This window comes from Ochlerotatus camptorhynchus, unplaced genomic scaffold, assembly GCF_037179485.1.
Source record: "Ochlerotatus camptorhynchus isolate MF236.1 unplaced genomic scaffold, CSIRO-AGI_Acam_v1.1 ptg000216l, whole genome shotgun sequence".
Lineage (NCBI taxonomy): Eukaryota > Metazoa > Arthropoda > Insecta > Diptera > Culicidae > Ochlerotatus > Ochlerotatus camptorhynchus.
The window spans coordinates 1,665,242-1,683,156 of NW_027040706.1; the positions used below are offsets into that span (position 1 = coordinate 1,665,242).

Below are 17,915 nucleotides of genomic sequence, written 5' to 3' on the forward strand. Positions count from 1 at the left end.
GATAAGTCCTCGGGTTGCCTGGACCGAGCATGATATTGAAACAAGGAAAAAATGAGTTAGTATTCATCTATGTATGTGATTCCTAATCTTCTATTCGTTGTTCCCTAGTTTGAAGTGGTTAAGACTAGGGTTCTGATGCATGGTCATTATTGGTTTCAGAGCTTGTTTTTGTTGTTAAGGAATCCAATTTTGACTGACAAAGGGGCGCGCCTTTGGAGGGTGTTTCAACACTCCGAAGGGTATAAATAGCGGAACCTTTCAGTTAGAATCGATTCCATGCGATGAAGGCAAGATTGACAACTGTATCAAAACCGAATACTTCATCATTTCTTAATAGTGATGGAGTAAAACGACATGCACTAAACTAAGGACACGGGATATACTACAATAGATCAAATTACTGTTCACAGTGGTGTTATGTCCCGAACAGAGGAAAAAAAAAAGTCAACATTCGTCTGTTATAACAAAGAAGCTTAAAGTTGGTTTATCAGATTTTATCGGGTTTCGTGTTAAAATCAATTATTAATAGTAAATTGTCTTTAACTCGAACAACATAAGCTTCAACGGTGTTCCGGTACTATTAATGTAATTTTATCATGATTTTGCAAGGTTATATGATGTTTGTGTCAAATTAGGCTCATAGTGTTCCCAATTATTTTTTGTCCAAAACGAAGAAGCCGAAAGGAAGGAAAAAATAACAGGAATTCGATTAGAAATTGCATTAGCTGTATGGGAACCGTTGTTTATCATGTTACAATTCCTAAAAGATATTTTATTTCTTCGGACAGTCGGGCAAGCCTATCCCATTTACTGAAAGGTCAAATAGAAACTAAATCGGTGATGACCCTATGCCCCCACATCGAAATCTCTAGACGTGTACTGATTCATCTTTCTTTACAATACATTACTATTTTGAAGAATCAACTAAGAACTGATTTGATTAAATAGTTCTTTCATGGCTATGGCTGTTCCGGAAAGGCCAAACTCATTAATTAAGGATTATAATGCAGCTGGAGTACGTGCTCGGCAATGAAATCTTCAACAATCCATCATTATTGATTGAGTTTATTTGAATATTTATAGTGCGTCAAATAAGGTTATTGTTGTTAACGAAATATAAGAAAACACGACGTACGATAGCGAAATTTTTTTTCCCAACATTTTTAGCAATTTCGTCAAGTTTTATATGCTTCTCTTATTCTTTGACATTTCAAATAGCGGGACGCTAAATTAAAAAAAAAATAATCATGAGATGTTGTAGCTTTTATTAAGAGCCATTGAATGGAAGATTTAAATTATTGAAACAATGGGTCACATCATTCGAGTAGTTTAAAATTACGTTTTTAATCACTTCAACTTTGCCGTAGACAAATATTTAGGTAAAACTGTTTTTTTTTTTAAATATTTTATTAATGACATTACATCTTCAAACAGATCGGTTACAGATAAAAGAAATCCGACACGAATGCCATGCTTCTGGTTCGTCGTTTGCTTGCTTATTGCATTACATCTTTTGTTTTCACTTCTTCTTCTCTATCCATTCCACCTTTAATTCTTCTATCTTTTCATCATCTTCTTTCTTCATCATTTTCGTTTTCTCCAGGATGTATGATGGAACCAGTCTTATAAGCGGTCACCGTAGTCGTCACATTTTCTGTGATAATCGACTGCCTTTACTTCTGACACTTTCAAAACAAGCTATCAAATTACAGTACCAATTTAAGATGTCATATGACAGGCTCTGTCATACGACACTGTCGCTGAAGACCGTCACGAATGGATGTATTTTAGTTTTTCTCATAATAAACTGCTGATGTTGTGCTTGTGTGAATTCTGAAAATAGCAAGCAACGATGTCCTAGTAATAACATTTCTGATCATAAATGGTTTAATTTTCACCAAGTTGACGAATTAGAACGAAATCACACAGTTATTTGTTAATTTTCTTTTTGCGTGAATGTTTGCGTTGTATGAGAGAGACGACGGTAATGGGGTGTTTAAACTTATGCTATTTCACTAGCGCTAATGAGCTAACTGTTAGCAAAAAAGCTCACTAGCACAATATAAACATGGCATCAGCGTCTACCAGCATGGAATTTCAGGAGCAATTGAAATTCGTGCTAGTTGGCGAGTACACTAGCACGAGTAAATCGAGTAAATCCGCACAGATGTAAACACCCCATAAAGCATGAGAGTACGAATACAAACAGACTGTCACGCACGACAACGAAACGAGTGTAGTAAAAAACGTCAACAGTTAACCCCTGGATGGGACTTTGGAGAATTTGGCTTCGGAATTGGCACTGCAGTCGAAATTCGCGGGTTGGGCTTTTAATATTTGGGCTGCTTTTTAGTGGGGCCTCTGCTGGTTGGGCCATGACCCAATTAAAAAGCAACTGGATGTCAAAATTTCATGTCAAATTTAATCTGATAGTCAAACATAAACTTTATCAAAGGATGAGCAAACGCATTTTTGACTGCGCATTATATGTAAGGAATGTAAACATTTGGTATTTCAAGCTGAACATTGAATTAGGTCCAAAGTAATATTAATCGATTCTCCTCGTCGGCTTTCTCTTTCGTTGATAACTTGAGCACATAACCGTTTCTTGGTGTGTTTTTCATATTAGATGCCAGATAAAAGCTTCTTCTATCGATCTTTGCACTGAAAATCCCTGGGAATATCTTTACATGGTCGTGGGGATACAAAAAAAGTCGATGAAGAGAATCTGTCAATGTTACTTTTTTTTTTTCCTTGATTAGTTTTCCGACGATCTTATTTTCCGTGCTGAGCACCAATGCTACCGACGCCAGGGAGGCAGCTCTTACACCTGGACCCTACCTATCGACCCATCAACTCATGAACCGGAGACCAAAGGCTTTACTTCCCTTCCGAAGGAAGGCATGATCAGAGATATTATGCCTCAGAATATCCCGGCGGCGCCGACTGGGATTGAACCCAGGCCTGCTTACCACAATACCACCGGCCCCGTTTTTTAATGTTACTTAGGACCTAATGGAATGTTCAGCTTGATTTGTTCGAAACATTTGAGCTTCATTTGAAATTCTCGAAGAAAGAAAAACAAAAATTTAGTACGTAATACATATGTTATGCTTTTTCTGCTTGTAATTGAATATGTTTTTTTTTTGTGAAATCATCACAAACACATCAAATCATCGAAATGCATCCGTTAGTTGGGCTAAGGTGGTGGCCAAACCAGAAAATTCCGACTGTATTATAGTTCACCAGCTGCTAGGAAAAATACCATTACGCCATACTCTGTTGAGCAGCTCCAGTGGCGCAGTCTTGACGGATAGATGAAGTTATCGGAGCATCGGATACCCTATAGAGGCGGGACATGTAGAGACACTACGTCCTATGCCGAGTGGGGCTTTGAGATATTTTTCCTACGAATTCTACCCGTGATTGACACTTGGCATCATTCGCTTTTTATTTCTTTTTGTTTGTTTTTAACTCTTTATTTGTTCTAAATTCAAAATAAATTACATTTCATTTTAACCTTGGTGCTGCCCCGTAACGTGGGTAGATCACCTTTTCGTGGTACGTTACGGGATGTTAGATCTACCACCGATAGTCTTGACTACTTCAAACTAGGGGAACAGGATTTTTCAGTAATCAAAGGAACAGACCTTAGTCCTTGTTACTTTTTATGCCTTGTTGATAGTGACAAGACTCGGCTTTGTCCACCGAGGATGATCTTGAAACAAGGAAAAAATGAGTTAGTTAGTCTTTATCTATGTGATTCCTAATCTTCTATTCGTTGTTCCCTAGTTTGAGGTGGTTAAGACTAGGGTTTGATGCATGGTCATTATCGGTGTCATAGCTTATTTTTGTTGCTAAGGAATATAATTTTGACTGACAAAGGGGCGCGCCTTTGGAGGGTTTCCAACACTCCGAAGGGTAAAAAATAGCGGGACCTTTCAATTAGAATCGATTCCTTCCGATGAAGGCAAGAATGACAACTGTATCAAAACCGAATACTTCATCATTTCTCAATAGTGATGGAGTAATACGATATGCACTAAAGTAAGGACACGGGATATACTACAATAGATCAAATTACTGGTCGCAGTGGTGTTTTGTCCCGAACAGAGGAAAAACAAACCTAGGTTCTCCAGTTACTACAGTAACTTACCAGCCTTAATTGTTATGATATATATCTAAGTATTTTAACATTGTTCCTGCCTTGGCATTTTAGTATTTTAAACAGGATTTTTAAACCTGCATGTCAGTATAGCAATTGATATCTTAAAACTAAAAACTAAAACTAAATCTTATCTAAGTATAAAGGGAATTAATCGTTGCAAATGAAGATTGCAACGATTTTTGCCTGAAATTAATAATTATTTTGTCGGACATTTGTTCTAAAGTCTCAACATTCGAAATTATATGTACTTCGGTAGTACTGTACCAGGGAGGCAACTTCAAAATCATCTTCAGAACTTTGTTCTGAATCCTTTGAAGTGCTTTTTTCCTGGTAGTGCAACAAGTAGAACATAAAGGACCATTATAAAAGGCTATTTCTCGCGTCACTTTTCAAATAGACCAATGTAACATATCCACCATTTTGAGAAAATCGAAGTTGAAGTTCGACAGATTATTATTTTAACTGTTTAAAAACAATACATTTTGCAATACTATTTTTAATGTAGTCAGTGTATAATAACGTTGAAAATTCAGAAGAAACGGTAAAATCACAATTTTACTTTGAATTTCATGCTACAACATAGAAAAAACCACATAGGACGGTTTGACAAGTCGAGTTGTACATCGGACATGTTACATTGGACGATTTTTCTCAATGACATAATCAATGAGTGTTACATTGGACGTTTTGTCTACATTATACTAGATTCCCTTTCTCAGATTTCAGAGTATAGTACCTAACTTTAGATTGGCCCCGCCTTTGGAAAATGAGCACCAATCATGTTGGCAGTCCGAATGACCGAAGTAACAATCATGTATCCATCATTTCAAACTGTACATTGGACAATTTTTGATCAATGATTATCTTAAATAAATGAAAGTAAATTTGGATGGATGTTTTTGTATCACATACAATGACAGAAGAGCAATAGTTTGTATCGCTTAACTCGATTTGTTTACATTTGTTACATTGGTCTATTTGAAAAGTGACGCGAGATTTGTGGCTTAAGCAGCTTGGTTGAAGGTAGTCTATAGAATTCTAAGCAGCCTCATTTTTAAGTCGTTATAAGAATTTGAATGTTCCGGTACCATAATTGAAGAGCATTCTAAGCAGCTTCTGGCGGAACTTGAACGGAACTTTTAGAAAATAAATTAAAAAAAGTTTTTGTCCTCTACGCCAAATTCTATATTTAGTCCGCACTTTTATGAAAGTTATTTCTAAAGGCAGGTATTAATGTGTATTGATTTATCAGCATTAGAAGTAGAATTGGAGCTGTTTGAAGAATTAAACCCAGTCCGTCTACTTGAGAGCCCCAGCACGAACCATTACGTCATCTGACATATATTAAAGTGAGCTGTTGTCCCGCCTACTGTTAGAGTTTTCAGTGCCCGCTGACTGACTTGAATACGAAACACAACACCTTGATGAATTTTAAAAAGGTGTATTCCAACACACTTGTGGTGCAGTGGTTAGCAATCGTAGATCGCATACCGAATACAAAAAAATATAAGAATTATGATTTATTCGGTCCACTGATCATTTCATATTTACGTACATTAAATTTTGTTACTAATAAAGACTTGTGCGGATTACTTCATGTGGCTTGAAAGTTCTGTCGGAACTTTATTTGAACTTTATGGAACTTGAAAGTTCTGTCAGATTTTTATTCACTTTATGGAACTTGAAAGTTCTGTTGGAACTTTATTTGAACTTTATGGAACTTGAAAGTTCAATCAAGACTTTATTCAAACTTTATAGAAATTGAAAGTCCTGTCGGAATTTTATTTGAACTTTATGGAACTTGCAGGTTTGCTCGGAACATTATTTGAACTTTATGGAACTTGGAAGTGATTTCAATAATTGAATGCGGAACTTTTGGTTACTTGGGATGTGTTTCCGAGAAAGTTCGCCAAATAAATTTGGGAGCTAACATTTCTGAACTGATCGAGAGGTCTATGGCTGATGATGAATCGACTGCTGAGTCAATCCGAGTGTGCGATCCATCGTTCAGGATAAACAGCTGTTCAGTCAGCGTTTTCTCGGCGATGAAGTGTCCAATGGCATTAGACGTTGCGGATAGTCTTTGATATTTTATTTTTGTTTTGTAGATTGTTATAGTCAACTTATAAAAAGCTTGTGCCGATATATGCTAACTGGCAATTTGATCTGTTGTATCTCAATTTCAATATTATAAAAAAATATAAATTCAAAGTATTTTTTCAATGAGAGAATATCATAAAATAAAAGAATTCTCGGGGAAAATTTCAGAAATTTCTAGTAAAAATACGTATTAGGTATGACGATTTAAAAAATAGTTATTGCACTATCCTGCCCAAGATGAAACCAGTTCTATTTGGTTTCGGAAACTTTTTTTCTGTTAGAACGACTATACTGCCTATAATCCCATATCAGTCCCATATGGAAAAAGTAGGTATTGAGAAAATGGCATTTGAAGTTAAGAAGTGCAATTTCCATGTAAATATTAAAAAAAATCATAGTAAATTAATCGATAAATGTCAAGTTAAAATCAGTAGCAATGCAGCTGGGATATCAGCGAAAAATATGGCGATTTAAAAAGTAAAACTGTAACGTAGCCTCTGGACGATTTAATTTCAGGATGGGACTGATATGCAACTACTTTGCTTGATGGGACAAACTGACTTCATGTTGTTTTCAAATTTTTAATTATAAAAATCGATAGTTTTATCGCATAATATGAAAGTAGATGCCAATTGACAGTGGATAGCGTTGTTATCTCAAAAATAACGAAAATCCATATGGGACTAGGGTTACCATATGGTATCCTAAAGGCGAACATGTCCTCCTTTTTCAATATTTTTTCTACATCCTCCTTTTGCCCGAAAATGTCGTCCGTTTTAGTCCTTGAATTTTTTCCAGTAACATATTGTTGTAGGGCTTGTTTGTTTAATTATGTCGCAACCTCATCTTATCTAGCAAATGCCATTCGATAGTGGGACCAGCAGTACTGCTTGTAGTATACTTATACTACAACTGCCAACAGCCCTACATTTAGTCTCTGGCATATTTGGTGAATTATCACTTAAATTTTTTTCAGATGGAAAATTTTCAAATAAACCTTCCATTCTACCAGACTTATTTCTGACATACTATGAATCATTTTTTACAAACTATTTCTCAAAAATCGGACGATCAACAACAGAAGGATTTTTGAACATTATAATTTATTTACGAAGAGTCAAATTCAAGTGAAAATTTTCCAAATGGAACACAGCCTTAGACTGTAAATCGATTGGGGAATTTTCACTAATGTTGACATTTCGAAAATATCTTATACTAATTGATGGATCAATTTTCGAGAAGGTGTTTGTCCAAATGGATTACTTGTCGGTCAGAAATAATTTTGGTGCAAGACCAGGTTTATTTGAAAATTTACAATCTTTAAAATGTAAGTGGAAATTCACCAAATGGAACACTTTAGATTGAATCCAACATGTGTTTGATTTCGACATTCTGGTTCTATGGGATTTTAGGTTTCGGTTTAAAATGCTATGCTGAATCAATGGTAAAATTAATAAGTAGCTTATAAGTTCCTTTTTCATATTGGTTTCAATCCTGATGTATCCTGATTTCTGTACATGATAAAATTTGGGATGGTTTTGAGGCTGTAGTTTACATGCAAAACAGATAAACTAGACATTTCCAAGTATCAACAATGAAGGCTAGTTTGAAGCATATTTTAAAAGTATAACGAGAAGATGAATTGAATTGATAACGACTACTACCTATTAACAATCTCAATTGAACCTTTGGAAATCATTTGTTTTGTGATAGCGCACGTTTGATAAAAACTCATTGTCATCCTTTAATGTTAAGAAAAGGGAACATTGTCCTCCTTTATCTCCAAACCTCAAATCAAATGTCCTCCTTTCACTGACTGATATGCGATTAGAGCCAATATATTTGATCAAGTTGCTTCTGCGCGAACAGGAGTTGTTGAATTTTGATACATTTTTACGTTTTTATCCCCATAATCCCCATAATCTTGCAGAACTAAACTTGGGTAGTGGATTGAAAAAAAATGTAATATGCATTCAATATTTTGAGATATCGGATTTAAATTTTTACAATAATATTGTAACTAATATATCGATATCAAACTATCGAATATCGAAAGAAAAAGATCGGAAATATTGGAACGTTCCTACCCATTTCTTACTCGGAAAAGTGCATGCGTTTAATGATCTTATCGTTTACTAAATTCACACTTACCAATAATGGAAGCACCCTGATCACGTGCTGCGCCGGTCAAGCTTTGAACACGTTGTAACAGGCTTTCTCGCGATTTTGCTGGACTAGATGGTGCGCTAGTTCCACGTTGGGTGGGTCCTTTTCCGAAACTCAGTGACAGTTCAGGCCCCCCGGTTGGGGGAGCCGATCCAGGAACCGGTCCTGGTGAGACAGACGCTCCCGGTGCCGGTGGAGGAGGAATATTGGGCGGACCACCGGGCATCGGTTGCTGTTGTAAAGGAGGTTGTGGTCGTGCTGCTGGTGGTAAATCTTTGGGATCGACATCATCACACTCAGAAGACAAGTCTCCCGAGCTGAATCTACCAGGTAAAAATTCACTATAGAATAACATAGTGCAAACGGAATAGAAGGGTTGGATAGAAAATGGTGGATCAATATTATCAGATTACACGTTTCACATCACATCGATCATGTTGGGGTTTAAAATTTGAGCAATACATGAAAATATAGAAAATGCATTTGAAAATTAGTACGTATGCGATTGATTCAATCGCTTTAAGCAAAACCAAAACCATACTTGATAGTAACAGTCGAAGTCGTGCTTGGAAGAGCTGTGCCCTGTATTGTATCAATTTTATATTATCTTTTTCAAGCCAAATTTTGTATTTACAATTCTAAAATCAAATTGACCAGCCCTTACGTGAGGCACTTCTTCTCGGATAAGGAAATGCAAGAGTGGTGTTGGAAATTTGAGATGTCAAAGCTCGTAGAAAACTGAAACGATAACTTAAACTGCATGCCGATGGTATGACGTGTAATTTGTGAATCGTGGGAGATCAACGGATGGGGGAAGGGTTAATTAAAGGGGGGAGGGTTGAATGCGTGTAGTCTTAGTCTAAGGAGAATTTATGCAGGACGAAGACAAGGAAGGACTTACAGACACTTACCGTCGCTTCAGGAAATTAACATTGCTGGTGAAGCTACTTTTGAAGCTTGCGAAAGACAGTGTGCCGGCTTGTGGATCCTGCTAAAGGAGAAAGGTAGAAAGAGAAAAAAGGAGAAAGTCATTGCCTGGAGGGTTTCCACTTTAAAGTTTCAGGATTATGTACGAGAAGTTAGAAGAAGAAGATACACACAGAAAAATGAGACAAAAAACAATGCTATTTAGAGATGCTGTAACATTGCGCCCAATCGTTGCTTTTGATACCTACTGTAATTTGATTTTTTTTATGAATGATTTAAGCTTATTTCAACTAAAGATAAGCATTGTAAATATAATTTCCCTGCCATTATAAAATTAAAGTATTAAATAACAAAAACAAATGACTGAAATTTTCCAAATTGATATTAAAAATTTTCTTATAATACATCCAACCTTTTATATTAATCCTTCATGAAAACCATTTCAAGGGAAAGTTAGCACAATATTCCAGGGGAAGTTGAAAAAAAAATGGCGGGAGACAGATGAACCTTTCGAGCAAAGCCAGAAGAGGCTCCCGAGGAAAATCGAAATAACTTACCAGGAGGAATTGGGAAATGACTTACGGGCAAAGGTAGAAGAAAATTCTAGGGGAAAGCTTTAAGAAACTTCTAAGGAAAGATTAAATAAACTTCAGAAAGTTAAGAAATAACATTCTGATGGAGCTTTTTGGTGACATAAAAGACACAAATATTTTCCGATTCCCATGAATTTCCAAGATGAAGCATTAGCTGTTTCTTGATTTTTGGGAAGCCAAACACGGTGAGGAAATGGAAACACATACATTAAGTAAGTTACGTCACCTTTCACCTCCAATTATGCAAAGGGAGGACCAAAGTGAAACTATCATATGAAACATTTGCACCTCCTATTCTGCGGAGGGAGAACTAAGGTGAAAATATCATATGACAAATTGTCATCTCCAATTATGCAAAGGGAGGACCATGGTAAAAATATCAAATGCCAAAGTGTCACCTCCATTTATGCAAAGGGGGACCAAGGTGAAAATATCATATGAAAAATAGACACCTCCGATTATTCAAAGGCCCCCCCCCCCTCGGTGAAAGGTGAAAATATCATGTGAAAAATGTTCACCGCCAATTATGCAAAGGCGGTGACCATTTTGCATATGATATTTTCACCTGATCCTCCCTTTGCATAATTGGCATAATATTATAAATTTAACAACAACGCTTATATCATCACAGCAAACACAGACTCGTTGATCATTGTCATGACAATCACGTTTTTTTTTAACATTTGAACAACTGCAACCAATGTAAGTGAAAATCGATAATTTCTTATACTAATTCACCGAAATCTCCCATTTTGAGGTTTTGAATCGAACTGGAGGGTGGCATATGAGAAATTAATCACTTTTTTGTTTTTTTTTTTCAAAATGAAGCACATTTTTTCGTCGAGTGAGATGTGAATTTTGTAACGAAAATCGTTCAATTTTACACAAACAATATTATTTACAAGTTTTTAAAAAATCGTAAAAAGTTTCAGGAGAGCATAAGACATTTTATTTGTTAGAAATTTATGTGTAAAAAGTAAATAAACGGAAAACGCTTGTTGGAAAAATACTACGGTCAATGACAGCTAGTATCGAACGTCATTATGATTTGCAGAGAAAATGTGTGTTATGAGTGCGCATTGCAATGCAGTCTATATTACCTAATATCAGCTATGGTCTGAACATAGTATTGGGGGTAATCCTAATCTACTTTTTAAAAACCTGTATACCATCAGGCATTGTGCCGATCTTTATCAAATACAGGGTGTTTCAGAATAACTGTAACCGATTTTACAAATATGAGGGATTTGAAATAAAGCATGCTAAGTTGAAGGTTATATATATAGTATTGGAATATATTGATATCAAAAAATCATGCAAGCTATCAATCGTTATGACAATTTTTAAAAGTGATAGTTATTCCGAATCAGCCTGTAATTAAAAAGGTAATACTTAGAGCCAGGGGTCCGATGAAAATCGAGCGACTCCAACTCATCTGACTCCGACTCCGACTCCGACTCCGACTCCGATTCAAACAAAATTCAATTATTTAAAAAAAAAATCAAACATTTAAAAAAAAACTTCTCGTTTACTGATTTAAATATTTACTGTATTATTATTAATTGAAACAATGAGATTACAAATAAATCCAGTAATCCATCTTGCCGTAGGGTTGCAAATGGGAAACCCAGCAAAAAGACTGTTATGCTGTAAATGAGAGAACCACACACTCTTTGTCGAGTGTTGTGAGATGCATGCATAAAGTTGCTTTGCTAACGCTCTGAGGTGTTTTCCAGCCCTGATTAGTACCGTAAATTGGGGTATCTTTGATAAAGCGGGTAACTTTGATAGTATAATGTAAAGATTAAATTTACTCGCTGCGCTTTTTTCCAAATTAGAAACATTGGATCCATATTGCAGCTTTGGGTATTTCCGTTGATATCGTATATAGTTTTTATATAGTATGTGTTAAATATTTTACAAACATATTAAAAATCAATTTATGTGTTTTTCGCCTGATTGAAAAAAACACTCAAACCATCACTTAGAAAAAGTATTTCCGATATAGCCATCACAAATTCAATGTTGTATTCTTATTGCTTATGATGTTTTCTGATTATATACTCATTCAAAGTTTCATATTTAAAGAACTAAATTGTTTAAGTTTCACCCATTTTTTCTACATTCATCGAGCATTATCAAAGTAACCCTAAATAAAAAAAAAACTGAAGTTCGGTCACAAAACTAAAAAATAGTGCAAATGCTTTAATTTCCGTTAAACATATTACTAACGAATTGACTCTTGGATCCTCAGTACTTGTTTAAAAAAATGAAATTGGAAAAACATTCATTGATGTAAAAATAATTTAGAATATAATTTAAAAAAACAATCAATAATCACTAGATTCATACAAAATTTGAAATTTTTGCTTCACATTGCTCAAACGGTCCTGATTAGCCTCCTAAAATTTAAACTCATTTGGTAAGAAACTGACTTGGCACAAACCATTTGAAGTTCATATGGGAATTACTATGGGAAAACTTAACTTTTTGTTTATTGTCTTCTAACCATTTTCCATATTGCACTGTTGAAATGTTATGGAAAATTTTCTAAGCTACAACTTTGCGGAATATCGTTTTTCAGCCAAATGTCAAATTAAGTAATCATTAATTGTTTGAGAGATTGATAATCTTATGGCATGATCAAGCAGCTGTTGTGTGGACAACACTGTATTCTGCAGAGTGACATAGTAGCCATAATTTTTGTGCTCTTATTCTATGCGCCAGAAACACCAATATGTTGTCTGCTGAACAGTTGCATAATCATCAATCAGTTGCATCTGTGACTTGAATCAATTATAACTTTTGTTCCTTACATTTGACTGAAAAGCGGTTTTGAACACAGTTGTAGCTGAGAAAATTAACTACAAGCACAGTTATCATTTTTTAAAGCAGAGTGATCTGGCGAATTTAGATAGATATCAACAAATACATAAGTTTTCCCATAGTAATTCCCATATAAACTTGAAATGGTTTGTGCCAAGTCAGTTTCTCACTAAAAGAGTTCAAATTTTGGGAGCCTAATCAGAACCCAATTTGGAACCGTGGAACGAAAATTTAAAATTTTACATCTGTCTAATAATCACTTGATAGTATTTTTTCGTTTCTTTCAGAATATGCCATTTTTTAAAACAAATCTTTAAATACCCCATAATGGTGTGAAGAACATAAAAAACCACATGTTTGTACCTAGATATTACCAGAATATATTGGTTTTCCACAATAAATGCAAGAGGTTCAAAATTTGACCGATACGTCCGTCATATTCGGCTCCATTTATGATTGTTTAGAGTAAATAAATGCGTTTTTGACATTTGTGAATGATTACATGCGTATGGGACACTACTTTAACTTTTGCCAGCTTTGATGACATATCAAGAGTCTGATACTCCTAAAATCATCTTCAGGATAAACGAAATCATGCCCAGAAATAAAAACCCCTTCACTATTGAATTTTTCTCTTTATTCGGCCCCAAAGTTGTTACAAATGTTATAATATATCAAACCCGAAACAAACCTTTGCCTACAATTTTTCGAAAATATGTGTTGCCCAATTTTTGTGATTTTTTTGAGGGAGAGTCTGGCTCTAAAAGACCTTCCAAACAAGTGCCAAAACAATGAGTTTTATTTTGCACGACCGTCGTAAACCTCAAAACGAAATTGTGCCCCTTTCGAATGTTTGTCCCAAAAAATTGTTCTAAGGCTTATGCTTGAAACCATAATTGATTTTTTCTTTATTTTATGCAAACAAGCAAACAGATTCAAAGATATCCATGTTCGCTGATGATACTAGTTCGATGAAAATGCCGAGCCAAAAATTCCAGTGATTTTCAGGAATATATTGCAACCCAAATTGACACGGTAATTTCACTGGATTTTCTTAAGAAAACACTTCGCTGAATGCATTAAAACTATTCATTAGGCTTTCAGCTTCAATTTGATTATATGTTTACCACTGAGAAAAAGCAATCTAGCAAGGTTTTCTTGAAATGAAACACACGCACTACAAAATGCTGCTGATTTCGAGTTGCCGATGAAAACACAGCTGTTTAACACGCAGCTCAAATAGAAAGGTTGCCGAATAAAAAGAGGTTGCCCACAATAGTCGCTCTCACTAGAGAAGATTGGAGCATTGTAAAAGCGTTTCAAAACAGTTTTTGATAATTCTTTCGACTGAAATTGTTAGAGCAGCTGGCAGCAAAGGATTGTAAATAAACCAATACTGCATATGTGTGCGTTCCTTAGAGAAAAAGGCTATAGAAAGACGGTCGCTGCTTAGGTTGCAGAGAATACGTAAATTCCCCTACCTAATGAAGATAGGTATAATATAGGTATAATATATATATATATATATATATATATATATATATATATATATATATATATATATATATATTGGAACGTTCTTCACCTGTTCCATTCAGTTCATCTCTCTTAGCGTTTCAAGTTAAAAAGCAAGTAGTTTTTTACGATGGATAACAATTTCAAGTGTTGTAAACCTCTACCTAAATCAAAAAAGTGTTGTTCAGATACAAGAAACTTGTCAGATGGAGTAATAGAAAAATTAAAATGTTTTGGCTGTAAAATACCTCTGGATAGTCCTTTGAAAATTTGTAGTAGATGTCGTCTTCAAGTTTACCGTTTGCCATCAAAGAAAACGCCTTCGAATGACGGAATGCAGCAAGATCTGGAACAACCTTCTACCAGTGGTGTACGCTCAACAGCACCCATAGATATAGAGAGTGAACCCATTGTGAATATCATCCCATCGGTTACGTCTCAGGCTTCATCGACTTCAGCAGATTCTGTTGTTAATAGAATCAGTTTGTCCCATAATATTGAGACATTCAACCAAGGCATCATGGGTATCCATGTATCACCGATTACGACAAAGAGGCTGAGAAGCGCGTGTTATCCTCAACAGAAAATCAAAGAAATCATGGATGGGGTTAAGCGACACATATTCGATCTTTCGGAAGATGATGACCAAGGAATCCTCAACGCCAAGGCTAAGGATTACGATGAAATGATGAGCCAACTAAAGGAAAAATACGCAGATCCGGAATGCACTCGAGAAGAAAAGACACAAGTATTATCCGTATTACCGAAATCTTGGCCTGTACAAAGAATCATGGATGAATTCGGTGTCAACAGATATACTTCAAACAAAAATGTCATTTTGTTATGTTTGTACGGAAGAATACAAAAAGGCTGACACGGAATTTGATCCAATTTTTAAGAAAGTGAAACCAATTCCTGGAACTCGAAAATATCATTGCTATATTCCAGTTTCAAACAACCAAATTGCAGTAAAAATATTCTCTAATTCAAACGATACACCCAAATTATTCAATGTATTCAAATAATATGAGTTGTAAAATAAAATAATAAATATATACTGTTTCTTATCTCAACAAATCTTTCATTTGACCACATCAACGTGCTTCTCTTCCGCTGCCTCTAGATAGAAACGGTAAGTCTGACAGCTACCATATCTGAGAATGAATTGTTTGTTTTTTAATATACAATCATGAAAAAAAATCTCGTTGCTGGACATCTCGACGAACATTTGAAAATGGCCTTAAATTTTGCAAATTGTTATAATTATATTTTTTTAATTCGCATTAACTTGAGAACGGCTGGACTTAGGAAAAAAGTTTCTATATGCAAAGTTATCGAAAATTATGCGTAAAATCCAAATAAATTATTATTTTACTAAAAAATATGCATTTTCATCAACTTGTAAAAATCAACAAAAGTTTAAAAAATTATAGATTTCTTTTTAAGAAAGTTACCAGCATACACTTTTCACGAAATTTAAGGGTATTCCATCAATTTTCTTGAAAAAAAAATTATAAAGATCGAAGGGGGGATGTTTTGAGATAATCATCGTTTTACGTTTTTTAAATACTAATTTACGAAGTTTTTTCTTTCAATGTAATTTTTCCGCAAAGATAATTTAATTACCTAAAACTTTTTCTCATATGCCATTTTCATCAGATCAATTGTTTTCAAGTTATGGTTTTTTGCAAAAAATTAATCCATTTTTTTATACGCCCTTTTCAAAAGTTACTCTGGAGGAAAAAATCATATTTAAATGAAAAATGCAACCATTAGTAGCAGCGAACACGTGAGCAATGTTTCATTCAAATCAGAAGGGGTCGAGACAAAATTGACATTTTTTTTTAACGATTTGAGCTGGAAATGCTCTCCATTAGACTTTATTTTTACCACCTTGAAAATTCATAATAACTTCTTGGGTTGGTGGAAAAATAAAATTCTGTTTGAGGATACCTGAAACCTCACAATTATCACACATTTGATCACGGAATGTGTGTAAAAATTATTAATCAAATAAAAATCATAAAAAGGGTATTAACGCGCCCTTGCTCTCAAAACTGCTTTTTCTGGCTTATTTAAGAAAAACGTACTTTTGGTCATGTCAGAGGCTCGAGAGAATTTTGAAATAATCCTATGAAATGTCCCTGAGTCCCACATCTTACAAATACTGCAAGTCATCAAAGTGGAATGAAGTCTCTTCAAATTTTTCAAAATGCGTTTTTAGACATCTCTCAGAAAAAAAACGCAGTTCTGGGAAGGCATTCATAATTTTTTCGCAAATATATATCCAGAATCAAAACAGGGGATTAAGTTTGTCCACTCTCCCCTATAGTTTAGACGTTTCTTGTTAGTTTTCGTGATAAGCCATTCGATTTCAATCGAAATGGTCATAAGTCAAAAAAATTGCACGTGGACCAAATTCTAGTTCTAGTTACGATAAAGCGTAAAGCAAAAGACGTTTGTAAAAGGGTTAAATTTTGTTTTCCTCTTCAATATTAATTCTTTGGCTTTGGAACTCACCAATAACAAGGACCACCCTATTGTCAATTTCAAAATACTGGCTGAAAAAATGGAAAAACTTTCACGAAGACACCAATTACCTAAAAAGAAAGGTTTAAGCACAAATATTGCTGTCTTCCTAAATACAACTTTGAGACTATAGAGTTAGACTGGCCTAAATTTATATGGGAGATTTTTTAATAATTTTTTCAACAGCCCAATCCCCATATTTGTGCCATTAGGTGAGAAAATCACTCCGTGAAAATTTCAACTGCTTTGATTTAAAATTTATATGGGGATATTGGTTGAAATGTATAGAGAAATAATATTCCTTCACTCTTTCATGCATAGAACTAGTTCAGCAAACGCGATTAAGCTCAGAATTTCAGCACACGTAGCTTAAACTATAAAGAGCAACTTTGACTCAAGACAGCATCACGATTCATGTTAGTATTATGGAGATATTAATTATCTTACTTATATGTATGTACATTTTGTTTGAATATTGCAACAAAATATAGGCAGCTTATGCAACGTATCAACTAGATTACCACTAAAAAATAGAAGTTCATATTTTCCAGACACGTGTCATTAGGTGAGATAACTGTTCTCGAATGTTTCGGGCTGGTGATTTTTGTTTAAAGTTTATATATTTTAATTTATGTTTTTTTTTCTTTTTATTTATGTATTAATTAATTAATTAATTAATTCATTAATTAATTAATTAATTAATTAATTAATTAATTAATTAATTTATTTATTTATTCAGAAAATGGTTTTCTCGCCTAAAGACACAAATCTAGAGGAAAATTAGAACTTTTATTTTTGTAGGCCAGTCTACTAGATTTTGGCACACACTACTGAACCATCTAAATCGAAGTAGGGGAAATGTTGACTTCGGCAATACCTTAACCTATCATCGTCAGGTGGTAATTGGGCTATTGGCCAAATTTGAGTACTCTAGAACTTTGTTTACCCCCTGACGATAATAGGTTAAGGTATTGCCGAAGCCAAAATTTTCCCTATGTAGTGCGAGCTAGAGGGAAATAGATTAGTGGGAAAACAATGAGTCCATTCATCTTCGTGTGCTAGATAGAAAAAGACGATTTAACGTCAAAAAG

The 17,915-nt window shown here is 34.6% G+C and overlaps 1 protein-coding gene across 1 annotated transcript in view; it reads right to left on the reverse strand.

Moving 5' to 3' along the window:
- The window catches only part of Syn (synapsin), a 104,517-nt gene that overhangs the window by 73,612 nt on the left and 12,990 nt on the right, over positions 1–17,915 (reverse strand). Inside the window, exons 4-5 of the mRNA XM_065224860.1 lie at positions 9,346–9,425; positions 8,420–8,775 (exon numbers count right to left, since the gene is read on the reverse strand). Of these exons, the coding sequence (XP_065080932.1) occupies positions 8,420–8,660 (241 nt within the window). The 5' untranslated portion in view covers positions 8,661–8,775; positions 9,346–9,425. The remainder of the gene's footprint in view (positions 1–8,419; positions 8,776–9,345; positions 9,426–17,915) is intronic.